At 61.9% G+C, this 26,717-nt stretch overlaps 1 protein-coding gene, 5 non-coding genes and 3 pseudogenes across 6 annotated transcripts; all 9 read right to left on the bottom strand.

Annotated features, from left to right (window-relative positions):
• Positions 1 to 1,870: 1,870 nt before the first annotated feature.
• Positions 1,871 to 2,061, bottom strand: LOC142825890 (U2 spliceosomal RNA). The gene has a single exon (XR_012900217.1). It is a non-coding gene; the product is annotated as a U2 spliceosomal RNA (small nuclear RNA).
• Positions 2,062 to 3,996: 1,935 nt separating this feature from the next.
• Positions 3,997 to 4,171, bottom strand: LOC142825895 (U2 spliceosomal RNA; annotated as a pseudogene).
• Positions 4,172 to 6,322: 2,151 nt separating this feature from the next.
• LOC149522116 (U2 spliceosomal RNA) lies at positions 6,323 to 6,497 on the bottom strand (annotated as a pseudogene).
• Positions 6,498 to 8,619: 2,122 nt separating this feature from the next.
• On the bottom strand, positions 8,620 to 8,806 carry LOC149522115 (U2 spliceosomal RNA). The gene has a single exon (XR_016347475.1). It is a non-coding gene; the product is annotated as a U2 spliceosomal RNA (small nuclear RNA).
• On the bottom strand, positions 8,653 to 15,783 carry LOC149522114 (uncharacterized). The gene has a single exon (XM_089770722.1). It carries the CDS (start codon positions 15,519 to 15,521, stop codon positions 10,488 to 10,490), a length of 5,034 nt encoding a protein of 1,677 aa, XP_089626848.1. The 5' UTR covers positions 15,522 to 15,783; the 3' UTR covers positions 8,653 to 10,487.
• Positions 15,784 to 19,264: 3,481 nt separating this feature from the next.
• LOC142825004 (U2 spliceosomal RNA) lies at positions 19,265 to 19,372 on the bottom strand (annotated as a pseudogene).
• Positions 19,373 to 21,302: 1,930 nt separating this feature from the next.
• Positions 21,303 to 21,493, bottom strand: LOC149522113 (U2 spliceosomal RNA). The gene has a single exon (XR_016347463.1). It is a non-coding gene; the product is annotated as a U2 spliceosomal RNA (small nuclear RNA).
• A 1,939-nt stretch (positions 21,494 to 23,432) lies between these two features.
• Positions 23,433 to 23,623, bottom strand: LOC149522112 (U2 spliceosomal RNA). Its single transcript, XR_016347462.1, has one exon. It is a non-coding gene; the product is annotated as a U2 spliceosomal RNA (small nuclear RNA).
• Positions 23,624 to 25,717: 2,094 nt separating this feature from the next.
• On the bottom strand, positions 25,718 to 25,904 carry LOC149522111 (U2 spliceosomal RNA). Its single transcript, XR_016347474.1, has one exon. It is a non-coding gene; the product is annotated as a U2 spliceosomal RNA (small nuclear RNA).
• Positions 25,905 to 26,717: the final 813 nt, after the last annotated feature.

Raw genomic sequence — 26,717 nt, 5'->3', positions numbered from 1 at the left:
CGGTCGCGCGCCGCCCGTCCGCGACGGTCGCCAGGCTTCCGGAGCCACCGCTCGGCGGCCAGGGCCCTGCAGCCGACGCTCCCGCGCCCCAGGGGCGGAGGGCGTGCGCCGGCCACGCTCGGCCACCGCCCCTGGGAACCCGCCCTCGGCGACCGGCGCCAGACCTTGCTGAGGCCGCTCCCCGCGGCGGGCCGGGTTGGCTGGCCGGCGTTCATCTGCATGGCTCCTCCTGGCGCCCGGCGTCATCATGGTGACAGCCGAGCAGGTCGGCCGGCCGGCCTGTGTTAGCGGCGGCGGCTTTGGCATGGCCTCGGCTGGGCAGACACTCCTTCCTTCTGCTTGCCATGCCATGCAGGCCGACTGAGGACGGCAGTCCGGGAACAGCAAAGCAGAGCAGAGCAGAGCAAAGAGCGACTGGGCTGGCCTCCAGCCGAGCGGCAGATTTAGCAGCCCAGAAGAGCGGCGAGTGGGGACATCCTGTATACTACACTCTCGGCTGGGGCTGGGGCTGGGGCTGGGGCTGGGGCTGGGGCTGGGGCTCCCGCTCCCTCTCCCTCAGGCTGGGGCTCCCTCCCCCTCCCACCCTCACGCACGCAGCCCCCCTTACCTCAGGGCGCCCACAGACGTACTCTCCCCCTCCCAAGACGTCCCCCAGCGCCGGGGAATAAAATTTTTCTAAGTCCCGCCCGCTCGCTCACCGCCCGCCGCCCTCTCCTCGCTCACGGGGACCGCACCGGCTCGCCCGCCCCGCGCGCCTCCTTCGGCCTCCCCTCCCTCGGAGCAGGGAGCCCCGGCTGGGGGCGGGCGCCGGGGGCCCTCCGGGCGGCGCCCCGCTCGCCTCCCTCCCTCCTTCCTTCCCTCCCGGCGGCCTCCGCCGGTCATCTGCATGCGGGCTCCGCCCCCCCGCCTCCTCCTCGCTTACCCGGCCGCTCAGCTGCCTGCAGAAGCGGATAGTCCCGTGTTGAACGGGGCTCGTCAACTGCTCCCTGACAGCCCCGCTCGCGGGTCCGACGCCCCGCCCCGCCCCGTCCCGTCCCTGCCGGCAGGAGCGGCAGGTGTGAATGGGGTGTGAACGGGGCTCCTCCACAGCTCGCTGGCAAGGCCGACGCCCCGCAGACTGCTTGGCCGCAGTCTTTCTGCCTCCGCCTCTGCTTTTCCAAGCACTCACTCACTCACTCACTCACTCCCCCTTGATTGATTTAAAAAAAAAAAAAAAAAAAAAAAAGCGGCGGCTTGCCTCTGCTGCCTTTGAAAAAACCTCTTCTCTCCCTCACTCACTCACTCACTCCTTCAGTCAGTCAGTCCGTCAGTCAGTCATGCACTCCCATTCCTTGCACTGATTCGTATGGGGACCCTTATTTAGTTATAAAAGACAAGAAAAGAAAAAAAGCGGCGGCTTGCCTCCGCTGCCTGCCTTTGAAGAAAACCTCTTCTCTTCTCTTCTCTTCTCTTCTCTTCTCTCTTCAGTCAGTCAGGCACTCCCATTCCTTGCACTGATTCGTATGGGGACGCTTATTTAGTTATAAAAGACAAGAAAAGAAAAAAAGCGGCGGCTTGCCTCCTCTGGCTGCCTTTGCAAACAAACCTTGCGGCGGGCGGGGTTGTTTGGGGGGGGGGGGGGCGTGTGCGAGTTTTTTTGCTTTCTCTTTCTTGTTGTTGTGGTGGTGGTTTGCCAAGACCTCCCCCCGGAGACGCACAGCGCAGCCCCGCCCCGCCCCCGGCGCACAGGCACACACACACACAGCAGAGATTTTTCTGGGGGACTTTTTATTGAGACACACACGCCATTTTTTTTTTTTAAATAATTCCTTTCTCTTTCCCCAAAGGGCACTCAGGTCTATTTTTAGCACCGCACAGGTGGCTCCCCGAGGGGAGGTGCACCGCTCCTGGAAGTACTGCAATACCAGGTCGATGCGTGGAGTGGACGGAGCAAGCTCCTGTTCCGACCCCCTGTTCCAAAAATCCATTTAATATAAAGATCTCAGATAGAGATCATATCAGATATTAAACTGATAAGAACAGATACTACACTTGATCTTAGCCAAAAGGCCGAGAAGCGATGGCTTGCGTCGCCCCCCGTCCGAGGTACCCCCTCGCCCTCACGTCTCCGCCTTACCGGGAGCGCCCGGCGGTCGCGCGCCGCCCGTCCGCGACGGTCGCCAGGCTTCCGGAGCCACCGCTCGGCGGCCAGGGCCCTGCAGCCGACGCTCCCGCGCCCCAGGGGCGGAGGGCGTGCGCCGGCCACGCTCGGCCACCGCCCCTGGGAACCCGCCCTCGGCGACCGGCGCCAGACCTTGCTGAGGCCGCTCCCCGCGGCGGGCCGGGTTGGCTGGCCGGCGTTCATCTGCATGGCTCCTCCTGGCGCCCGGCGTCATCATGGTGACAGCCGAGCAGGTCGGCCGGCCGGCCTGTGTTAGCGGCGGCGGCTTTGGCATGGCCTCGGCTGGGCAGACACTCCTTCCTTCTGCTTGCCATGCCATGCAGGCCGACTGAGGACGGCAGTCCGGGAACAGCAAAGCAGAGCAGAGCAGAGCAAAGAGCGACTGGGCTGGCCTCCAGCCGAGCGGCAGATTTAGCAGCCCAGAAGAGCGGCGAGTGGGGACATCCTGTATACTACACTCTCGGCTGGGGCTGGGGCTGGGGCTGGGGCTGGGGCTGGGGCTCCCGCTCCCTCTCCCTCAGGCTGGGGCTCCCTCCCCCTCCCACCCTCACGCACGCAGCCCCCCTTACCTCAGGGCGCCCACAGACGTACTCTCCCCCTCCCAAGACGTCCCCCAGCGCCGGGGGATAAAATTTTTCTAAGTCCCGCCCGCTCGCTCACCGCCCGCCGCCCTCTCCTCGCTCACGGGGACCGCACCGGCTCGCCCGCCCCGCGCGCCTCCTTCGGCCTCCCCTCCCTCGGAGCAGGGAGCCCCGGCTGGGGGCGGGCGCCGGGGGCCCTCCGGGCGGCGCCCCGCTCGCCTCCCTCCCTCCTTCCTTCCCTCCCGGCGGCCTCCGCCGGTCATCTGCATGCGGGCTCCGCCCCCCCGCCTCCTCCTCGCTTACCCGGCCGCTCAGCTGCCTGCAGAAGCGGATAGTCCCGTGTTGAACGGGGCTCGTCAACTGCTCCCTGACAGCCCCGCTCGCGGGTCCGACGCCCCGCCCCGCCCCGTCCCGTCCCTGCCGGCAGGAGCGGCAGGTGTGAATGGGGTGTGAACGGGGCTCCTCCACAGCTCGCTGGCAAGGCCGACGCCCCGCAGACTGCTTGGCCGCAGTCTTTCTGCCTCCGCCTCTGCTTTTCCAAGCACTCACTCACTCACTCACTCCCCCTTGATTGATTTAAAAAAAAAAAAAAAAAAAAAAAAAGCGGCGGCTTGCCTCTGCTGCCTTTGAAAAAACCTCTTCTCTCCCTCACTCACTCACTCACTCCTTCAGTCAGTCAGTCCGTCAGTCAGTCATGCACTCCCATTCCTTGCACTGATTCGTATGGGGACCCTTATTTAGTTATAAAAGACAAGAAAAGAAAAAAAGCGGCGGCTTGCCTCCGCTGCCTGCCTTTGAAGAAAACCTCTTCTCTTCTCTTCTCTTCTCTTCTCTTCTCTTCTCTCTTCAGTCAGTCAGGCACTCCCATTCCTTGCACTGATTCGTATGGGGACGCTTATTTAGTTATAAAAGACAAGAAAAGAAAAAAAGCGGCGGCTTGCCTCCTCTGGCTGCCTTTGCAAACAAACCTTGCGGCGGGCGGGGTTGTTTGGGGGGGGGGGGGGGCGTGTGCGAGTTTTTTTGCTTTCTCTTTCTTGTTGTTGTGGTGGTGGTTTGCCAAGACCTCCCCCCGGAGACGCACAGCGCAGCCCCGCCCCGCCCCCGGCGCACAGGCACACACACACACAGCAGAGATTTTTCTGGGGGACTTTTTATTGAGACACACACGCCATTTTTTTTTTTTAAATAATTCCTTTCTCTTTCCCCAAAGGGCACTCAGGTCTATTTTTAGCACCGCACAGGTGGCTCCCCGAGGGGAGGTGCACCGCTCCTGGAAGTACTGCAATACCAGGTCGATGCGTGGAGTGGACGGAGCAAGCTCCTGTTCCGACCCCCTGTTCCAAAAATCCATTTAATATAAAGATCTCAGATAGAGATCATATCAGATATTAAACTGATAAGAACAGATATTAATTGATCTGGAGCATATGCGAGGCTTCCAGGCAAGGGCCGAGCGTTGGGCAGTCAGGCGAAACGCCCCGCGTATGTCAGGGTACTGACTTGGGAACCGTTATGACGCCAATACAGCCTACTGACCCGACCCCTACCTTTCCGCGGGTCGCGCTCCGAGAGAATGTTGATCTTAGCCAAAAGGCCGAGAAGCGATGGCTTGCGTCGCCCCCCGTCCGAGGTACCCCCTCGCCCTCACGTCTCCGCCTTACCGGGAGCGCCCGGCGGTCGCGCGCCGCCCGTCCGCGACGGTCGCCAGGCTTCCGGAGCCACCGCTCGGCGGCCAGGGCCCTGCAGCCGACGCTCCCGCGCCCCAGGGGCGGAGGGCGTGCGCCGGCCACGCTCGGCCACCGCCCCTGGGAACCCGCCCTCGGCGACCGGCGCCAGACCTTGCTGAGGCCGCTCCCCGCGGCGGGCCGGGTTGGCTGGCCGGCGTTCATCTGCATGGCTCCTCCTGGCGCCCGGCGTCATCATGGTGACAGCCGAGCAGGTCGGCCGGCCGGCCTGTGTTAGCGGCGGCGGCTTTGGCATGGCCTCGGCTGGGCAGACACTCCTTCCTTCTGCTTGCCATGCCATGCAGGCCGACTGAGGACGGCAGTCCGGGAACAGCAAAGCAGAGCAGAGCAGAGCAAAGAGCGACTGGGCTGGCCTCCAGCCGAGCGGCAGATTTAGCAGCCCAGAAGAGCGGCGAGTGGGGACATCCTGTATACTACACTCTCGGCTGGGGCTGGGGCTGGGGCTGGGGCTCCCGCTCCCGCTCCCTCAGGCTGGGGCTCCCTCCCCCTCCCACCCACCCTCACGCACGCACGCAGCCCCCCTTACCTCAGGACGCCCACAGACGTACTCTCCCCCTCCCAAGACGTCCCCCAGCGCCGGGGGATAAAATTTTTCTAAGTCCCGCCCGCTCGCTCACCGCCCGCCGCCCTCTCCTCGCTCACGGGGACCGCACCGGCTCGCCCGCCCCGCGCGCCTCCTTCGGCCTCCCCTCCCTCGGAGCAGGGAGCCCCGGCTGGGGGCGGGCGCCGGGGGCCCTCCGGGCGGCGCCCCGCTCGCCTCCCTCCCTCCTTCCTTCCCTCCCGGCGGCCTCCGCCGGTCATCTGCATGCGGGCTCCGCCCCCCCGCCTCCTCCTCGCTTACCCGGCCGCTCAGCTGCCTGCAGAAGCGGATAGTCCCGTGTTGAACGGGGCTCGTCAACTGCTCCCTGACAGCCCCGCTCGCGGGTCCGACGCCCCGCCCCGCCCCGTCCCGTCCCTGCCGGCAGGAGCGGCAGGTGTGAATGGGGTGTGAACGGGGCTCCTCCACAGCTCGCTGGCAAGGCCGACGCCCCGCAGACTGCTTGGCCGCAGTCTTTCTGCCTCCGCCTCTGCTTTTCCAAGCACTCACTCACTCACTCACTCACTCACTCACTCCCCCTTGATTGATTTAAAAAAAAAAAAAAAAAAAAAAAAAGCGGCGGCTTGCCTCTGCTGCCTTTGAAAAAACCTCTTCTCTCCCTCACTCACTCACTCACTCCTTCAGTCAGTCAGTCCGTCAGTCAGTCATGCACTCCCATTCCTTGCACTGATTCGTATGGGGACCCTTATTTAGTTATAAAAGACAAGAAAAGAAAAAAAGCGGCGGCTTGCCTCCGCTGCCTGCCTTTGAAGAAAACCTCTTCTCTTCTCTTCTCTTCTCTTCTCTTCTCTTCTCTTCTCTTCTCTTCTCTTCTCTTCTCTTCTCTCTTCAGTCAGTCAGGCACTCCCATTCCTTGCACTGATTCGTATGGGGACGCTTATTTAGTTATAAAAGACAAGAAAAGAAAAAAAGCGGCGGCTTGCCTCCTCTGGCTGCCTTTGCAAACAAACCTTGCGGCGGGCGGGGTTGTTTGGGGGGGGGGGGGCGTGTGCGAGTTTTTTTGCTTTCTCTTTCTTGTTGTTGTGGTGGTGGTTTGCCAAGACCTCCCCCCGGAGACGCACAGCGCAGCCCCGCCCCCGGCGCACAGGCACACACACACACACACAGCAGAGATTTTTCTGGGGGACTTTTTATTGAGACACACACGCCATTTTTTTTTTTTTTTTAAATAATTCCTTTCTCTTTCCCCAAAGGGCACTCAGGTCTATTTTTGGCACCGCACAGGTAGCTCCCCGAGGGGAGGTGCACCGCTCCTGGAAGTACTGCAATACCAGGTCGATGCGTGGAGTGGACGGAGCAAGCTCCTGTTCCGACCCCCTGTTCCAAAAATCCATTTAATATAAAGATCTCAGATAGAGATCATATCAGATATTAAACTGATAAGAACAGATATTAATTGATCTGGAGCATATGCGAGGCTTCCAGGCAAGGGCCGAGCGTTGGGCAGTCAGGCGAAACGCCCCGCGTATGTCAGGGTACTGACTTGGGAACCGTTATGACGCCAATACAGCCTACTGACCCGACCCCTACCTTTCCGCGGGTCGCGCTCCGAGAGAATGTTGATCTTAGCCAAAAGGCCGAGAAGCGATGGCTTGCGTCGCCCCCCGTCCGAGGTACCCCCTCGCCCTCACGTCTCCGCCTTACCGGGAGCGCCCGGCGGTCGCGCGCCGCCCGTCCGCGACGGTCGCCAGGCTTCCGGAGCCACCGCTCGGCGGCCAGGGCCCTGCAGCCGACGCTCCCGCGCCCCAGGGGCGGAGGGCGTGCGCCGGCCACGCTCGGCCACCGCCCCTGGGAACCCGCCCTCGGCGACCGGCGCCAGACCTTGCTGAGGCCGCTCCCCGCGGCGGGCCGGGTTGGCTGGCCGGCGTTCATCTGCATGGCTCCTCCTGGCGCCCGGCGTCATCATGGTGACAGCCGAGCAGGTCGGCCGGCCGGCCTGTGTTAGCGGCGGCGGCTTTGGCATGGCCTCGGCTGGGCAGACACTCCTTCCTTCTGCTTGCCATGCCATGCAGGCCGACTGAGGACGGCAGTCCGGGAACAGCAAAGCAGAGCAGAGCAGAGCAAAGAGCGACTGGGCTGGCCTCCAGCCGAGCGGCAGATTTAGCAGCCCAGAAGAGCGGCGAGTGGGGACATCCTGTATACTACACTCTCGGCTGGGGCTGGGGCTGGGGCTGGGGCTGGGGCTGGGGCTCCCGCTCCCTCTCCCTCAGGCTGGGGCTCCCTCCCCCTCCCACCCTCACGCACGCAGCCCCCCTTACCTCAGGGCGCCCACAGACGTACTCTCCCCCTCCCAAGACGTCCCCCAGCGCCGGGGGATAAAATTTTTCTAAGTCCCGCCCGCTCGCTCACCGCCCGCCGCCCTCTCCTCGCTCACGGGGACCGCACCGGCTCGCCCGCCCCGCGCGCCTCCTTCGGCCTCCCCTCCCTCGGAGCAGGGAGCCCCGGCTGGGGGCGGGCGCCGGGGGCCCTCCGGGCGGCGCCCCGCTCGCCTCCCTCCCTCCTTCCTTCCCTCCCGGCGGCCTCCGCCGGTCATCTGCATGCGGGCTCCGCCCCCCCGCCTCCTCCTCGCTTACCCGGCCGCTCAGCTGCCTGCAGAAGCGGATAGTCCCGTGTTGAACGGGGCTCGTCAACTGCTCCCTGACAGCCCCGCTCGCGGGTCCGACGCCCCGCCCCGCCCCGTCCCGTCCCTGCCGGCAGGAGCGGCAGGTGTGAATGGGGTGTGAACGGGGCTCCTCCACAGCTCGCTGGCAAGGCCGACGCCCCGCAGACTGCTTGGCCGCAGTCTTTCTGCCTCCGCCTCTGCTTTTCCAAGCACTCACTCACTCACTCACTCCCCCTTGATTGATTTAAAAAAAAAAAAAAAAAAAAAAAAAGCGGCGGCTTGCCTCTGCTGCCTTTGAAAAAACCTCTTCTCTCCCTCACTCACTCACTCACTCCTTCAGTCAGTCAGTCCGTCAGTCAGTCATGCACTCCCATTCCTTGCACTGATTCGTATGGGGACCCTTATTTAGTTATAAAAGACAAGAAAAGAAAAAAAGCGGCGGCTTGCCTCCGCTGCCTGCCTTTGAAGAAAACCTCTTCTCTTCTCTTCTCTTCTCTTCTCTTCTCTTCTCTTCTCTTCTCTCTTCAGTCAGTCAGGCACTCCCATTCCTTGCACTGATTCGTATGGGGACGCTTATTTAGTTATAAAAGACAAGAAAAGAAAAAAAGCGGCGGCTTGCCTCCTCTGGCTGCCTTTGCAAACAAACCTTGCGGCGGGCGGGGTTGTTTGGGGGGGGGGGGGGGCGTGTGCGAGTTTTTTTGCTTTCTCTTTCTTGTTGTTGTGGTGGTGGTTTGCCAAGACCTCCCCCCGGAGACGCACAGCGCAGCCCCGCCCCGCCCCCGGCGCACAGGCACACACACACACAGCAGAGATTTTTCTGGGGGACTTTTTATTGAGACACACACGCCATTTTTTTTTTTTAAATAATTCCTTTCTCTTTCCCCAAAGGGCACTCAGGTCTATTTTTAGCACCGCACAGGTGGCTCCCCGAGGGGAGGTGCACCGCTCCTGGAAGTACTGCAATACCAGGTCGATGCGTGGAGTGGACGGAGCAAGCTCCTGTTCCGACCCCCTGTTCCAAAAATCCATTTAATATAAAGATCTCAGATAGAGATCATATCAGATATTAAACTGATAAGAACAGATTGACTTTATTTGAGATAATGTTTAAACAGCAAACATGCATTCAGTGGTTTACAGACAATTGAGAACGTCCGGGGTTGGGCTTGGGGTTAGGGTGGGACCCGCTGGCGGGGTATCCCCGTCGTCCGGGATGCCGGTCGTGCCCCTGGCGTGGGGAGTGCAGAATATATCTAGATCCCGTGGGACGATGGGGGGAGGGGGGGAGTTGCGGTGTTCTGTTTGAAGAACCCGGAGGTAGTAATTGGGGAGGCGTGGGGGCCCCCGGACGTGAGTAGGAGGAGGTTGGGTGAAGATCCGTGTAGCGTATAAGGTGTAGGGTGGGGACGCTTTCCCTGCATAGGGGTCTGAAGGGTTTGAGTTGCTATAATTGTAAGTTTTAGGGAGGTGGAGCGCCCCACCGTGTGTCCTATTCTAGCATCCCCGCAGGATTGCTGGGGAAAGGTATGGGAAAGACCCTTTGCACGGGCAGAGCTTTGGCTCTCCCAGGGTCTGATCCTTGGCATGGTTGCGGCTGGGTACGGTTAGGGTGAGCGAACTCCCTACCGTGACCTGTGCCGACATCCCCAATGGGATTGTGGGGGAGAGGTATGAGCGTGGGACCCCGTTGGTGGGCAGAGCTCGGCTCTCCCGGGGTCCGACCCTTGTCAGGGTTGCGGCTGGGCACGGTTAGGGTGAGTGAACCCCCTACCGTGCCCTGTGTTGGTATCCCCGATGGGTTGTGGGGAAGAGATAGGTATGCGGGACCCCGTGGGTGGGCAGAGCCTGGCTCTCCCGGGGTCCGACCCTTGTCAGGGTTTTTGCTGGGGGGCTCAGGGGTCCCTGAGTGTGTCCCAATGGACAGAGTGGAGAGATGGTGTGCACTGGAGATTGCACGTCTCGGGAGGGCCGATGGGCCCTTGGTTCCCTTTTTCAGGGTATGTGGGGGGCGGTTGTAACTTAGCCCCTGGGGAGGGAAAAAAGGGGGGAATGTGGGAGACCCCCCTGGAAAAAAACCCTCCCCTGGTGTCCCACGACACCGAGTCCTTAGTCCTTCTGTGTCCCTCGCCGTCCTCTTCTTCAGCTCCCTTGTCCTCTGAAACGGTCTTTAGGCATTGTCCTTGGGGGGAGGGGGGGAGCGGTAGCAGAACCAGCGCCCCCAAACAAGCCCTCCCCTGGTGTCAAGTGACACCGAGTCCTTTTTCGTCCCTCGGCTTCCTCTTCCTCCGCATCCTTGTCCTCTCTGGCCTCGTTGCTGCGTCTGCCGGGGATGGGGCCCCCGGGGGGGGGGTAAATTACCCATAGAGGGGCCCCTGTTGTCCCCTGTGGCGAGCGACAGTCAACTGGTCCCGCTGTGGCTAGCGGGGCATATAGTCCAGAGGCCCATTGAAATAGTCCGAGCACCAAGGTTTGGTTTTAGAGTCTCAAAGTCCGAGGAGGTAGAATCCAGGCTCGAGGAAAGGTCCAGTTTCAGAGTCTCAGGAACTTTCAAAGTCCAAAAACAAAGGTCCAGTGCCAAAGTCTCAAGTTCAAGGGAGCAAAGTCCTGACTCCGTATCAAGAGTCCTCAGAGTCAGTCGGGTCCCACGGCGTCGTCTTCTTCCGCATCCCTGTCCTCTGGCACGGTTGTGGGCCGCACCCGGGGGTGGGCCAAAGGCTCAGTCTCGTGGGAGGGAAAAAGAAGGGGGAAGGACGTAGACTCGAGACCCCCCACAAAAAACCCTCCCGAAGTTCCGTGCTCTTCAGTGTTCCTGCGCGTTGTGGTACTGGCGGTGGCCCGTGACGTGCTCCGTGTAGATGTCGCGGGACCACCGGATGGTGTCGGAGACCATAAGCCGCCTCATGAGGCCGGCGTACCTCCTTCCGATGCCGCAGGCTTCCAGCACCGGTTCGTTCTGGGGGTCCCACGACCCCAGCGCTCCGACGAGCAGGGCGTAGATCTCGACCGTGTACCCTCTCGCCCTCAGGGTGTCCGCCAGCGGTGTGTATTTGGCGATCTTTCGCAGACGGGCCGCCCGGAATGCCGCAGACCGGTTCTCGAAGGGGACAGACACGTCCACCATGACGATCTTCTTCGCCTCCTCGTTAGTGATAACGATGTCTGGACGGAGGAGGCTGTTGGTGCCCGGGACGGTGGAGTCCTCCGCAACGGTGCCCAGGGTCGGGGGCAGGGCCTTGACGACGCGGGCCTGGATGGCGTTGTGGCGCAGTCTCCAGGCCTCGGAATGCGTCTCGCAGCCGCAGAGGACGTGGGGCAGGGTCTCGTTCTCGTAGCCGCAGCGCCTGCATCGCTTGTCCCGGTTGCCGAAGCGGACGGCTCCGTTGAGGGGGACGCAGTTGAGGCGGGCCCTGTGAACGAAGCGCCAGTCGGCGAAGCGGGTGAAGCTCCCCCCGGAAAGGAAGTGGTTGCTGGCGGTCCACTTGCTGGATACCTCAAACACCTTGCCCTGGTCTGGTTTCTTTTTCAGGTTCTCGGCGTAGAGGCAGCGGAGGGTGGATTTTAGGACTCTCTCCAGCATCTTACGGGCGGGCGGCGTGACGACGGTGTTCTGGTCTGAGTTTCCGCGCGGGATCAGGATGCCCATCTCGCCTCGTTCCTCTGCCCAGGTCCAGCGGCAGCCGATCCTCTTCCCCAGGCGGCGGGTGGCGGCGCGGGCACGGGACCAGAGGGAGGACAGTTCTCCCCCTTGCCGTCCTAGGTTGTTCTCGAGAGAACCGTTGAGGAAGGCGACGATGTCCTGCGGAGCGGGGGCCCTGGCGGCGCGCTTGCCGATGGTCTCTTCCAGGGCGGCGCTCGCGATGCTGCGCACTCTATGGTCTGGGCAGGTCAGGAGACGGAAGGCGTGGGTCACGGTAGCGATGTCGCACAGGTCTCCCATGCGCGGGACGTTGGCACCCCCTTGTCTGTGTGGGATGTAGATGATGTCGGAGCTGGCCCTTTGGGGGAGGTATAGCCATTTCCGGACCAGCTGCCGGATGGCGCGGTCTGCCTTGTTCAGAGGCCCCTTGGCGACAGCAGAGCCCCTGAGAGCAAAGGGGATGCGGGGGATGAGGAAAGTGTTTAGCGCGTTGATCTTTTGCCAAGGGGCGAGCAGGGAGCCGTCAATCTTTTTGGCGTCCTCGAGAATCCCGTCGATGGTTGCCGTCGGGGTCTGTTGGACGCGGATGCCGGTCGGCGTGCCGAGGTGCAAGTATGATTCACCGTCGGCCAGGGTGGTCATGGGTTCCCCCTGGATTTCGAACTGCGTCGGGTGTACCGGGGCGCCGGCGTTGCCAGAGATGTGCAGAGAGGCGCACTTCCTGGCGTTGAAGCGCAGGCCCATCCATTCGGCCGCGTGGCTGGCGACCTCCAGGAGTACGCGGAGGCCCTCTGGGTTGTCGGCCAGGAGAACGAGGTCGTCGGCGTAGGCCAGGGCGCTGATCTTTTCGCCGTAGAGGTTGAAGCCGGCGGGGCTATTCGCCATGGCGCGCAGGAGCGGTTCCATGGCCAGGTTGAATACAATGGGGCTGAGGGGGCAGCCCTGTTTGACCCCCCGCCTGAGGAGGATGGGGGCGGTCTCGCCTTCTTCGGCGCGGATGGTGGTGGTACAGTCACTGTATAAGTCCCTGAGTAGATGGAGAAAAAAGTCCGGAAGGCCAAATTCCCGCAGTGTGTCGAAGATGAGGTGGTGGGGGATGGACCCGAAGGCGTTGGAAAGGTCCAGCCAAGCCATGGCGCACTGCTTTTGCCGCCGTCTGGCTGACTGGATGGCCGCCTGCAGCACGTAGTTGTGCTCGTAGCACCCCTCGCAGGACATGAAGCCCTTCTGGGCGGCGCTGATGGCACCTCCGCTCACCGCCCAGTCCGTAAGTCTCGCGGCGAGGCAGCTGGTGTAAAGTTTGTAAATGGTGCTGGAGAGGGAGATGGGTCTCCAGTTCCCAGGGTCTTGCCGGTCGCCCTTCTTATAGAGCAGAACCGTCATGGACGACTTCCAGGCGCTGGGGATACGCCGGAACTGCTTGCACAAGTTGAAGATGGCGGCGAGTACGAGGCAACCAGGGTCACGCTTCTTGAACACCTGGTACCTGATGCCGTCTTTCCCCGGTGCCGTGTTGGAGGTCCTGGTGAGCCTGGCAAACACCTCTTTAGGGGTAAAGTCACGTTCCAGGTCGTCTGCGGAGTCGACACGGGGCAGCCGGGGCAAGCAGTCTGGGCGGTGGGTCTCGGGGCATGCTGCATGGTCAAAGACGTCGGAAAAGTAGGCGTGTAGGCGGTCTGCGGGAACGTCGCAGAATGGCGAGGGTTCCTCGAGGATCTCCCTCATCGCCTTGGGACGGTTGGACCGGTACAGGCGCTGGAGGCGGGTGGCAGCTATCGTGTCGTCTCTTCTGTTGTTTATGGCGGCTTCGGGGTTGGGTCTCGGTGCCGGGGGTCCGCGTCGGGGATGCTGCGTACGGGTCGGGGCTTGTTCCTGGGGCACGAGTCCCTCTGCTAGCTCCTCCGTGAGTCTCTTGACCACGTCTTCCAGGTCACGGAAGGAGTTTGCGTCTGTCAATTCCTCTATCCAGAGGAGCTGCCAGGCGGTGGCAGTGCGTTCTCGGTTGCCCCTCACCCGCTGGCTGTCTGGTTGTGCAGTCTCGGGTACGGCGGGTGAGGCGGCAGGAGCCCGGTGTTCCCCTGGGTCGGGAGTCGGGGAGGTGTGTGCGGTGGCGCGGCGCTGCTCTGGAGCGTCCAGAGCAGAGCGCGGGTCATCACGGCGTGCGGTGGGTCTGTGGTCTGGAGCAGGAGGCGGGAGAGCGGTGTCGGCGGCGAGTCCGGCGCTGGATCTTGGTGCGCCGTGGCGACTACTGGGGGCGGCAGGAGTCAGAGGGGCGTGCACGGTGGTGCGGCGCTGCTCTGGGGCGTCCAGAGCAGGGCGAGGGTCGTCGCGGCGTGCGGCGGGTCTGTGGTCTGGAACAGGAGGCGGGCGAGAGGTACCGGATCTGGGTGCGTTATGGCGACTACTGGGGGCGGCAGGAGGGCGACTGCTGGTGCTGTCTCCTCCACGGGTCTGGCTGGGTCCCTCCCTCTGGCCGGGTCGGCACCTGGTGTTGTTGTCTCGTGAGGGAGGGCAGTAGGGCTGGAGCCGCGGAGGGGCGCTGGTCCGTCTCTCCGCCACGTTGAGCCTCACGCCTCGGACGTATTCCCGAACCGTCTGGGACAGGTTAGCGAGGCTGACGGAGGCTGCGGTTCGCTGGTGGGGCTGGAGGAGGGTGGGGATTCTGGAGGGCCTAGGGGGCCTGCCGCTAACGGCGGAACTGCGGCTAGAAGAGGACCCGTGGCTGTTTGGGTCTTGGGGGATAACGGGCTCCTGGCTTGGAGTGGCAGGCGTGGTTGGTGGAGGCGAGGTTGTGGCTAAGCGGTCTGGGGAGGGTCCTTGCTCTAGGGGTGAGCTGGCAGGTGTTCCCCTAGGGAGGGCAGGGCACCGTGACTGGTGGACCTTACACCCCGCTAGGGCTAAGAAAGGCTTGGCACAGTGGGCACAGCGGAAGCCCACCTTCTTTTTGTGCACTTGCCTTATGTGCTGGCGCAGAGAGGTGGTGGTTGTGAGCCCCTTGTAGGTGGAGCAGCATGGGCAGGCGGGGCGATTCTTAGGGATAGGGAACTCGATGAGTGCGAGCCCCTGGAACTCGTCGCTGGGTGGGGGGATACGGGGTTCCCGCCTCGGGCGAGTACGGGGAGGCAGGGGGTCAGGAACATAGGAGGGGGAGGACGCCGAGTCGTCACTACCTGACCAGATGGGGGAGGGGGAGTCACTGGAGCAGCGCTCCGAGAGCAGTGCGACGGGAATTGCTTGCTGCCGGCATGTTCTAATTGGTCTCAAGCCGGCAGCCCTTGTGACTGGTGTTGGGACGTGGGGCGGTGGGGTCCCCGCGCTATGTCTGCGGGGTCCCCTGGGGTTGGTAGCACTCCCTGAGCTGGAGGTACTCCCTGAGAGATTGGCCCTAACGGCATCGGCATACGAGGCGACAGCGCAGGTAGCCGTGCTCGGAGCGGTAGCCGTGCGGGCAGGAGCGGGAGCGTGGGTTGGGGATGGCTGGTCGCTCTGGGCCGCCCGGGGAGATTGTTCCGGGCTGGCGGTGTCTGGGTCAGAGCATAGGGGGGAGGTATTGGAGCTCAGGGGAGACTGGGGCTGTAGACCTAATGTGGCAGGGGTAGGGACTGGAGATGGAGGGGGCCACGAGGGAGACCACACCTCCAGGGCCTCAGGCAGGATGGGGCTGGCAGAGTTGGGCCAGCAGACTAAGTCCCAGGTCAGGGGTGGGGAAGGAATTACAGGTAGCAGCGTTTGGGGGGGGCTTAGCAGGGCGATCTCCTCCTGGTGCGGGGTCCAGACATGGTTAAATCGGTCGGTGTCCCCTCCAATAGGGGACACCCCGGACCCAGCAAAGCAGGGGGCAAAGTTGCTGTCCAGGTCTAGCGGGAGCGCCCAGTCGACAGCGGAGGAAGGGAGGGAGGGAAGGACTGCGGGTGGCATGGCGGCAGGGCCACAGCGGGCCGGGCTGGAGCTGGCATCTGGAACCGGCGGGGGCTGGAACGATGGTATCGCGTCTCCGGCCCCGGGGTGTTGGACGTCGCACGGCTCTCGGGGGGGCCCTCTGGCATCTGGTGGTGTCCGGGCTCTGGGCAGGTCACTGGGCATCAGGCCTGGCGGGTGCCGTCTGGTTCCCATCCTGACAGGTCGCCACAGGAAGCAGTCGGAGGAGCTGGAGTCCCCTGACGCGGCATTCGCGGGGCTGGCAGGGCGTCTCGACATGCTGAAAGATAGAGCACAGAGACACCCGACCGGGGGGGAGGGGAACAGGGCAGGGGGCCTCCGGCTGCGGTGGTCCCAGAGGGGACCAAGGGGCCAGGAGGCGGCCTCTCAGAGGGCCAGGGGGGTCTGCGTTGGAGAAATCGCCAGGTACCACAGTATTTAGCAGCGATAACGATTGCTCCAACACACAACCCCAGTAGTCAGCCCAGTAAAACACCTGAGTCAGAAACCAAATCCCCAAGCAAAGTTGACAGAGAAGAATAAATAATAGTAAAAACGAGGGGGGGGGGTGGCCGAGCAGCAGGGGCGGGAGGCGGGGGGCGGGCCACGTGGCAAAGGCCGCCGGGGCACAGAGAGAGCGGAGACAAACAAACGGGAGCGAGACTGACCAGAGTGGGAAGTTAGCTTAGTGGGGTTGCAGAGCCAGCGCAGCGGGGACGAGAACGAAATAGACAAAAGTGAAACTGACCGGAGTGGAAGGCCAGCTTACTCAGGTTGCAGAGCCAGCGGGGATAAAATAGACGGGAGTGAAATCGACTAGGTAGGAAGTGGAGCAGCAGAGGGAGGGGGGGGGGGGAGGTTAGCCACGTGGAAATGGCCGCCGGGGCACAGAGGGAGCCGAGACAAATAGGAGTGAAACTGACCAGAGTGGGGAGTTAGCTTAGTGGGGTTGCAGAGCCAGCGCAGCGGGACGAGAATGAAATAGAAGCGAAACTGATCAGAGTGGAAGTTTCAATTACTCGGGTTGCAGAGCTAGCGCAGCGGGACAAGAATGAAATAGAAGTGAAACTGACCAGGGTGAAAGGGTTGCAGAGCCAGCGGGGACGGAATAAACGGGAGTGAAATTGATCAGCTATGAGCCAGCACAATGGGGGAAGCGGAGCAGCAGAGGGGGGGGTGGGGGGGTCAGCCACGTGGCAATGGCCGCCGGGGCAGGACAAATCGACAGGAGGGGACGAGAATGAAACAGACACGGGCGAAACCGATCAGAGTGGGAGGCTAAACCACTGGGGCTGCAGAGCCAGCGGGGACAGAACGGACGGGAGCGAAACTGACCAGGCAGGAGCCAACACAATGGGGGAAATGGAGCAGCAGAGGGAGGGGGGGGCGAGAGGTTAGCCACGTGGCAATGGCCGCCGGGGCACAGAGGGAGCCGAGACAAATAGTAGTGAAACTGACCAGAGCGGGGAGTTAGCTTAGTGGGGTTGCAGAGCCAGTGCAGCGGGGCGAGAATGAAATAGAAGCGAAACTGATCAGAGTGGAAGTTTCAATTACTCGGGTTGCAGAGCTAGCGCAGCGGGACAAGAATGAAATAGAAGTGAAACTGACCAGGGTGAAAGCGTTGCAGAGCCAGCGGGGACAGAATAAACGGGAGTGAAATTGACCAGCTATGAAACAACACAGTGAGGGAAGCGGAGCAGCAGAGGGGGGGTGGGGGGATCAGCCACGTGGCAATGGCCGCCGGGGCACAGAGAAAACTCACCAGAGTGGGGAGTTAGCTTGGTGGGGTTGCAGAGCCAGCGCAGCGGGACGAGAATGAAATAGAAGCGAAACTGATCAGAGTGGAAGTTTCAATTACTCGGGTTGCAGAGCTAGCGCAGCGGGACAAGAATGAAATAGAAGTGAAACTGACCAGGGTGAAAGGGTTGCAGAGCCAGCTGGCAATGGCCGCCGGGGCACAGAGGGAGCCGAGACAAATAGTAGTGAAACTGACCAGAGCGGGGAGTTAGCTTAGTGGGGTTGCAGAGCCAGCGCAGCGGGACGAGAATGAAATAGAAGTGAAACTGACCAGGGTGAAAGCGTTGCAGAGCCAGCGGGGACAGAGTAAACGGGAGTGAAATTGACCAGCTATGAAACAACACAGTGGGGGAAGCGGAGCAGCAGAGGGGGGAGTGGGGGGATCAGCCACGTGGCAATGGCCGCCGGGGCACAGAGGGAGCCGAGACAAATAGGAGTGGAACTGACCAGAGCGGGGAGTTAGTTTAGTGGGGTTGCAGAGCCAGCGCAGCGGGACGAGAATGAAATGGAAGCGAAACTGATCAGAGTGGAAGTTTCAATTACTCGGGTTGCAGAGCTAGCGCAGCGGGACAAGAATGAAATAGAAGTGAAACTAACCAGGGTGAAAGCGTTGCAGAGCCAGCGGGGACAGAGTAAACGGGAGTGAAATTGACCAGCTATGAAACAACACAGTGGGGGAAGCGGAGCAGCAGAGGGGGGGTGGGGGGATCAGCCACGTGGCAATGGCCGCCGGGGCACAGAGGGAGCCGAGACAAATAGGAGTGAAACTGACCAGAGCGGGGAGTTAGCTTAGTGGGGTTGCAGAGCCAGCGCAGCGGGACGAGAATGAAATGGAAGCGAAACTGATCAGAGTGGAAGTTTCAGTTACTCGGGTTGCAGAGCTAGCGCAGCGGGACAAGAATGAAATAGAAGTGAAACTGACCAGGGTGAAAGGGTTGCAGAGCCAGCGGGGACAGAATAAACGGGAGTGAAATTGACCAGCTATGAATCAACACAATGGGGGAAGCGGAGCAGCAGAGGGGGGTGGGGGGATCAGCCACGTGGCAATGGCCGCCGGGGCACAGAGGGAGCCGAGACAAATAGGAGTGAAACTGACCAGAGCGGGGAGTTAGCTTAGTGGGGTTGCAGAGCCAGCGCAGCGGGAGGAGAATGAAATAGAAGCGAAACTGATCAGAATGGAAGTTTCAATTACTCGGGTTGCAGAGCTAGCGCAGCAGCGGGACAAGAATGAAATAGAAGTGAAACTGACCAGGGTGAAAGCGTTGCAGAGCCAGCGGGGACAGAATAAACGGGAGTGAAATTGACCAGCTATGAAACAACACAGTGGGGGAAGCGGAGCAGCAGAGGGGGGGGCGGGAGGCCAGCCACGTGGCAATGGCTGCCGGGGCACAGAGGGAGCCGAGAGAAACAGGAGTGAAACTGACCAGAGTGGGAACTTTAGCTTAGTGGGGTTGCAGAGCCAGCGCAGCGGGGGACGAGAATGAGATGGATAGGAGTGAAACTGACCAGAGTGGGAGGTTAAAGTAGTCGGGTTGCAGAGCTAGCGCAGCGGGACAAGAATGAAATATACAAAAAGTGAAACTGACCAGACTGGAAGATCAACTTACTGGGGTTGCAGAGCCAGCGCAGCGGGGGTCTCAGGAGCGAAGCAGATGCAGAGCCAGCACAGCGGGGTGTAGCGAGGAGCCTGTGTTGCAGAGCTAGCGCAGCGGAGCACAAGCCGGGGTTCACCCAAGGCAGGGGGTGATTGCAGAGCCAGCGCAGCGGAGGACCCCAGGAGCAAGGCAGGAGTCCGGTGGGGATGCAGAGCCAGCGCAGCGGAGCCTAGCAAAGAGCCTTGGTTGCAGAGCCAGCGCAGCGGAGCACTAGCCGGGGTTCACCCAAGGCAGGGGGTGATTGCAGAGCCAGCGCAGCGGAGGACCCCAGGAGCAAGGCAGGAGTCCGGTGGGGATGCAGAGCCAGCGCAGCGGAGCCTAGCGAGGAGCCTTGGCTGCAGAGACAGCGCAGCGGAGCACAAGCCTGGGTTCACCCAAGGCAGGGGGTGCTTGCAGAGCCAGCGCAGCACCCCAGGAGCAAGGCGGGAGTCCGATGAGAATGCAGAGCCAGCGCAGCGGAGCCCAGCGGGGAGCCTAGATTGCAGAGTCAGCGCAGCGGATTCAGTGTAGGTCCCAGGATCCTGCTGGCAAAAGCCCTTAAAAGGGCTGGATCCTTCCGTTCTCTGGAGCAAGTGGTCCCCCGTAGCAATGCTCAATCCCCCGGCGTCTTCCTCAGAGGTCTTCAGCTGATAAGAACAGATACTACACTTGATCTTAGCCAAAAGGCCGAGAAGCGATGGCTTGCGTCGCCCCCCGTCCGAGGTACCCCCTCGCCCTCACGTCTCCGCCTTACCGGGAGCGCCCGGCGGTCGCGCGCCGCCCGTCCGCGACGGTCGCCAGGCTTCCGGAGCCACCGCTCGGCGGCCAGGGCCCTGCAGCCGACGCTCCCGCGCCCCAGGGGCGGAGGGCGTGCGCCGGCCACGCTCGGCCACCGCCCCTGGGAACCCGCCCTCGGCGACCGGCGCCAGACCTTGCTGAGGCCGCTCCCCGCGGCGGGCCGGGTTGGCTGGCCGGCGTTCATCTGCATGGCTCCTCCTGGCGCCCGGCGTCATCATGGTGACAGCCGAGCAGGTCGGCCGGCCGGCCTGTGTTAGCGGCGGCGGCTTTGGCATGGCCTCGGCTGGGCAGACACTCCTTCCTTCTGCTTGCCATGCCATGCAGGCCGACTGAGGACGGCAGTCCGGGAACAGCAAAGCAGAGCAGAGCAGAGCAAAGAGCGACTGGGCTGGCCTCCAGCCGAGCGGCAGATTTAGCAGCCCAGAAGAGCGGCGAGTGGGGACATCCTGTATACTACACTCTCGGCTGGGGCTGGGGCTGGGGCTGGGGCTGGGGCTGGGGCTCCCGCTCCCTCTCCCTCAGGCTGGGGCTCCCTCCCCCTCCCACCCTCACGCACGCAGCCCCCCTTACCTCAGGGCGCCCACAGACGTACTCTCCCCCTCCCAAGACGTCCCCCAGCGCCGGGGGATAAAATTTTTCTAAGTCCCGCCCGCTCGCTCACCGCCCGCCGCCCTCTCCTCGCTCACGGGGACCGCACCGGCTCGCCCGCCCCGCGCGCCTCCTTCGGCCTCCCCTCCCTCGGAGCAGGGAGCCCCGGCTGGGGGCGGGCGCCGGGGGCCCTCCGGGCGGCGCCCCGCTCGCCTCCCTCCCTCCTTCCTTCCCTCCCGGCGGCCTCCGCCGGTCATCTGCATGCGGGCTCCGCCCCCCCGCCTCCTCCTCGCTTACCCGGCCGCTCAGCTGCCTGCAGAAGCGGATAGTCCCGTGTTGAACGGGGCTCGTCAACTGCTCCCTGACAGCCCCGCTCGCGGGTCCGACGCCCCGCCCCGCCCCGTCCCGTCCCTGCCGGCAGGAGCGGCAGGTGTGAATGGGGTGTGAACGGGGCTCCTCCACAGCTCGCTGGCAAGGCCGACGCCCCGCAGACTGCTTGGCCGCAGTCTTTCTGCCTCCGCCTCTGCTTTTCCAAGCACTCACTCACTCACTCACTCCCCCTTGATTGATTTAAAAAAAAAAAAAAAAAAAAAAAAAAGCGGCGGCTTGCCTCTGCTGCCTTTGAAAAAACCTCTTCTCTCCCTCACTCACTCACTCACTCCTTCAGTCAGTCAGTCCGTCAGTCAGTCATGCACTCCCATTCCTTGCACTGATTCGTATGGGGACCCTTATTTAGTTATAAAAGACAAGAAAAGAAAAAAAGCGGCGGCTTGCCTCCGCTGCCTGCCTTTGAAGAAAACCTCTTCTCTTCTCTTCTCTTCTCTTCTCTTCTCTCTTCAGTCAGTCAGGCACTCCCATTCCTTGCACTGATTCGTATGGGGACGCTTATTTAGTTATAAAAGACAAGAAAAGAAAAAAAGCGGCGGCTTGCCTCCTCTGGCTGCCTTTGCAAACAAACCTTGCGGCGGGCGGGGTTGTTTGGGGGGGGGGGGGGCGTGTGCGAGTTTTTTTGCTTTCTCTTTCTTGTTGTTGTGGTGGTGGTTTGCCAAGACCTCCCCCCGGAGACGCACAGCGCAGCCCCGCCCCGCCCCCGGCGCACAGGCACACACACACACAGCAGAGATTTTTCTGGGGGACTTTTTATTGAGACACACACGCCATTTTTTTTTTTTAAATAATTCCTTTCTCTTTCCCCAAAGGGCACTCAGGTCTATTTTTAGCACCGCACAGGTGGCTCCCCGAGGGGAGGTGCACCGCTCCTGGAAGTACTGCAATACCAGGTCGATGCGTGGAGTGGACGGAGCAAGCTCCTGTTCCGACCCCCTGTTCCAAAAATCCATTTAATATAAAGATCTCAGATAGAGATCATATCAGATATTAAACTGATAAGAACAGATACTACACTTGATCTTAGCCAAAAGGCCGAGAAGCGATGGCTTGCGTCGCCCCCCGTCCGAGGTACCCCCTCGCCCTCACGTCTCCGCCTTACCGGGAGCGCCCGGCGGTCGCGCGCCGCCCGTCCGCGACGGTCGCCAGGCTTCCGGAGCCACCGCTCGGCGGCCAGGGCCCTGCAGCCGACGCTCCCGCGCCCCAGGGGCGGAGGGCGTGCGCCGGCCACGCTCGGCCACCGCCCCTGGGAACCCGCCCTCGGCGACCGGCGCCAGACCTTGCTGAGGCCGCTCCCCGCGGCGGGCCGGGTTGGCTGGCCGGCGTTCATCTGCATGGCTCCTCCTGGCGCCCGGCGTCATCATGGTGACAGCCGAGCAGGTCGGCCGGCCGGCCTGTGTTAGCGGCGGCGGCTTTGGCATGGCCTCGGCTGGGCAGACACTCCTTCCTTCTGCTTGCCATGCCATGCAGGCCGACTGAGGACGGCAGTCCGGGAACAGCAAAGCAGAGCAGAGCAGAGCAAAGAGCGACTGGGCTGGCCTCCAGCCGAGCGGCAGATTTAGCAGCCCAGAAGAGCGGCGAGTGGGGACATCCTGTATACTACACTCTCGGCTGGGGCTGGGGCTGGGGCTGGGGCTGGGGCTGGGGCTCCCGCTCCCTCTCCCTCAGGCTGGGGCTCCCTCCCCCTCCCACCCTCACGCACGCAGCCCCCCTTACCTCAGGGCGCCCACAGACGTACTCTCCCCCTCCCAAGACGTCCCCCAGCGCCGGGGGATAAAATTTTTCTAAGTCCCGCCCGCTCGCTCACCGCCCGCCGCCCTCTCCTCGCTCACGGGGACCGCACCGGCTCGCCCGCCCCGCGCGCCTCCTTCGGCCTCCCCTCCCTCGGAGCAGGGAGCCCCGGCTGGGGGCGGGCGCCGGGGGCCCTCCGGGCGGCGCCCCGCTCGCCTCCCTCCCTCCTTCCTTCCCTCCCGGCGGCCTCCGCCGGTCATCTGCATGCGGGCTCCGCCCCCCCGCCTCCTCCTCGCTTACCCGGCCGCTCAGCTGCCTGCAGAAGCGGATAGTCCCGTGTTGAACGGGGCTCGTCAACTGCTCCCTGACAGCCCCGCTCGCGGGTCCGACGCCCCGCCCCGCCCCGTCCCGTCCCTGCCGGCAGGAGCGGCAGGTGTGAATGGGGTGTGAACGGGGCTCCTCCACAGCTCGCTGGCAAGGCCGACGCCCCGCAGACTGCTTGGCCGCAGTCTTTCTGCCTCCGCCTCTGCTTTTCCAAGCACTCACTCACTCACTCACTCACTCCCCCTTGATTGATTTAAAAAAAAAAAAAAAAAAAAAAAAAGCGGCGGCTTGCCTCTGCTGCCTTTGAAAAAACCTCTTCTCTCCCTCACTCACTCACTCACTCCTTCAGTCAGTCAGTCCGTCAGTCAGTCATGCACTCCCATTCCTTGCACTGATTCGTATGGGGACCCTTATTTAGTTATAAAAGACAAGAAAAGAAAAAAAGCGGCGGCTTGCCTCCGCTGCCTGCCTTTGAAGAAAACCTCTTCTCTTCTCTTCTCTTCTCTTCTCTTCTCTTCTCTCTTCAGTCAGTCAGGCACTCCCATTCCTTGCACTGATTCGTATGGGGACGCTTATTTAGTTATAAAAGACAAGAAAAGAAAAAAAGCGGCGGCTTGCCTCCTCTGGCTGCCTTTGCAAACAAACCTTGCGGCGGGCGGGGTTGTTTGGGGGGGGGGGGGGGCGTGTGCGAGTTTTTTTGCTTTCTCTTTCTTGTTGTTGTGGTGGTGGTTTGCCAAGACCTCCCCCCGGAGACGCACAGCGCAGCCCCGCCCCGCCCCCGGCGCACAGGCACACACACACACAGCAGAGATTTTTCTGGGGGACTTTTTATTGAGACACACACGCCATTTATTTTTTTTAAATAATTCCTTTCTCTTTCCCCAAAGGGCACTCAGGTCTATTTTTAGCACCGCACAGGTGGCTCCCCGAGGGGAGGTGCACCGCTCCTGGAAGTACTGCAATACCAGGTCGATGCGTGGAGTGGACGGAGCAAGCTCCTGTTCCGACCCCCTGTTCCAAAAATCCATTTAATATAAAGATCTCAGATAGAGATCATATCAGATATTAAACTGATAAGAACAGATACTACACTTGATCTTAGCCAAAAGGCCGAGAAGCGATGGCTTGCGTCGCCCCCCGTCCGAGGTACCCCCTCGCCCTCACGTCTCCGCCTTACCGGGAGCGCCCGGCGGTCGCGCGCCGCCCGTCCGCGACGGTCGCCAGGCTTCCGGAGCCACCGCTCGGCGGCCAGGGCCCTGCAGCCGACGCTCCCGCGCCCCAGGGGCGGAGGGCGTGCGCCGGCCACGCTCGGCCACCGCCCCTGGGAACCCGCCCTCGGCGACCGGCGCCAGACCTTGCTGAGGCCGCTCCCCGCGGCGGGCCGGGTTGGCTGGCCGGCGTTCATCTGCATGGCTCCTCCTGGCGCCCGGCGTCATCATGGTGACAGCCGAGCAGGTCGGCCGGCCGGCCTGTGTTAGCGGCGGCGGCTTTGGCATGGCCTCGGCTGGGCAGACACTCCTTCCTTCTGCTTGCCATGCCATGCAGGCCGACTGAGGACGGCAGTCCGGGAACAGCAAAGCAGAGCAGAGCAGAGCAAAGAGCGACTGGGCTGGCCTCCAGCCGAGCGGCAGATTTAGCAGCCCAGAAGAGCGGCGAGTGGGGACATCCTGTATACTACACTCTCGGCTGGGGCTGGGGCTGGGGCTGGGGCTCCCGCTCCCGCTCCCTCAGGCTGGGGCTCCCTCCCCCTCCCACCCACCCTCACGCACGCACGCAGCCCCCCTTACCTCAGGACGCCCACAGACGTACTCTCCCCCTCCCAAGACGTCCCCCAGCGCCGGGGGATAAAATTTTTCTAAGTCCCGCCCGCTCGCTCACCGCCCGCCGCCCTCTCCTCGCTCACGGGGACCGCACCGGCTCGCCCGCCCCGCGCGCCTCCTTCGGCCTCCCCTCCCTCGGAGCAGGGAGCCCCGGCTGGGGGCGGGCGCCGGGGGCCCTCCGGGCGGCGCCCCGCTCGCCTCCCTCCCTCCTTCCTTCCCTCCCGGCGGCCTCCGCCGGTCATCTGCATGCGGGCTCCGCCCCCCCGCCTCCTCCTCGCTTACCCGGCCGCTCAGCTGCCTGCAGAAGCGGATAGTCCCGTGTTGAACGGGGCTCGTCAACTGCTCCCTGACAGCCCCGCTCGCGGGTCCGACGCCCCGCCCCGCCCCGTCCCGTCCCTGCCGGCAGGAGCGGCAGGTGTGAATGGGGTGTGAACGGGGCTCCTCCACAGCTCGCTGGCAAGGCCGACGCCCCGCAGACTGCTTGGCCGCAGTCTTTCTGCCTCCGCCTCTGCTTTTCCAAGCACTCACTCACTCACTCACTCACTCACTCACTCCCCCTTGATTGATTTAAAAAAAAAAAAAAAAAAAAAAAAAGCGGCGGCTTGCCTCTGCTGCCTTTGAAAAAACCTCTTCTCTCCCTCACTCACTCACTCACTCCTTCAGTCAGTCAGTCCGTCAGTCAGTCATGCACTCCCATTCCTTGCACTGATTCGTATGGGGACCCTTATTTAGTTATAAAAGACAAGAAAAGAAAAAAAGCGGCGGCTTGCCTCCGCTGCCTGCCTTTGAAGAAAACCTCTTCTCTTCTCTTCTCTTCTCTTCTCTTCTCTCTTCAGTCAGTCAGGCACTCCCATTCCTTGCACTGATTCGTATGGGGACCCTTATTTAGTTATAAAAGACAAGAAAAGAAAAAAAGCGGCGGCTTGCCTCCGCTGCCTGCCTTTGAAGAAAACCTCTTCTCTTCTCTTCTCTTCTCTTCTCTTCTCTCTTCAGTCAGTCAGGCACTCCCATTCCTTGCACTGATTCGTATGGGGACGCTTATTTAGTTATAAAAGACAAGAAAAGAAAAAAAGCGGCGGCTTGCCTCCTCTGGCTGCCTTTGCAAACAAACCTTGCGGCGGGCGGGGTTGTTTGGGGGGGGGGGGGGCGTGTGCGAGTTTTTTTGCTTTCTCTTTCTTGTTGTTGTGGTGGTGGTTTGCCAAGACCTCCCCCCGGAGACGCACAGCGCAGCCCCGCCCCGCCCCCGGCGCACAGGCACACACACACACAGCAGAGATTTTTCTGGGGGACTTTTTATTGAGACACACACGCCATTTTTTTTTTTTAAATAATTCCTTTCTCTTTCCCCAAAGGGCACTCAGGTCTATTTTTAGCACCGCACAGGTGGCTCCCCGAGGGGAGGTGCACCGCTCCTGGAAGTACTGCAATACCAGGTCGATGCGTGGAGTGGACGGAGCAAGCTCCTGTTCCGACCCCCTGTTCCAAAAATCCATTTAATATAAAGATCTCAGATAGAGATCATATCAGATATTAAACTGATAAGAACAGATTGACTTTATTTGAGATAATGTTTAAACAGCAAACATGCATTCAGTGGTTTACAGACAATTGAGAACGTCCGGGGTTGGGCTTGGGGTTAGGGTGGGACCCGCTGGCGGGGTATCCCCGTCGTCCGGGATGCCGGTCGTGCCCCTGGCGTGGGGAGTGCAGAATATATCTAGATCCCGTGGGACGATGGGGGGAGGGGGGGAGTTGCGGTGTTCTGTTTGAAGAACCCGGAGGTAGTAATTGGGGAGGCGTGGGGGCCCCCGGACGTGAGTAGGAGGAGGTTGGGTGAAGATCCGTGTAGCGTATAAGGTGTAGGGTGGGGACGCTTTCCCTGCATAGGGGTCTGAAGGGTTTGAGTTGCTATAATTGTAAGTTTTAGGGAGGTGGAGCGCCCCACCGTGTGTCCTATTCTAGCATCCCCGCAGGATTGCTGGGGAAAGGTATGGGAAAGACCCTTTGCACGGGCAGAGCTTTGGCTCTCCCAGGGTCTGATCCTTGGCATGGTTGCGGCTGGGTACGGTTAGGGTGAGCGAACTCCCTACCGTGACCTGTGCCGACATCCCCAATGGGATTGTGGGGGAGAGGTATGAGCGTGGGACCCCGTTGGTGGGCAGAGCTCGGCTCTCCTGGGGTCCGACCCTTGTCAGGGTTGCGGCTGGGCACGGTTAGGGTGAGTGAACCCCCTACCGTGCCCTGTGTTGGTATCCCCGATGGGTTGTGGGGAAGAGATAGGTATGCGGGACCCCGTGGGTGGGCAGAGCCTGGCTCTCCCGGGGTCCGACCCTTGTCAGGGTTTTTGCTGGGGGGCTCAGGGGTCCCTGAGTGTGTCCCAATGGACAGAGTGGAGA

The sequence above is a fragment of the Pelodiscus sinensis genome, chromosome 19, assembly GCF_052426305.1.
Source record: "Pelodiscus sinensis isolate ZL-2025 chromosome 19, ASM5242630v1, whole genome shotgun sequence".
NCBI lineage: Eukaryota > Metazoa > Chordata > Testudines > Trionychidae > Pelodiscus > Pelodiscus sinensis.
This window is presented reverse-complemented; position numbering and strand designations above follow the sequence as displayed.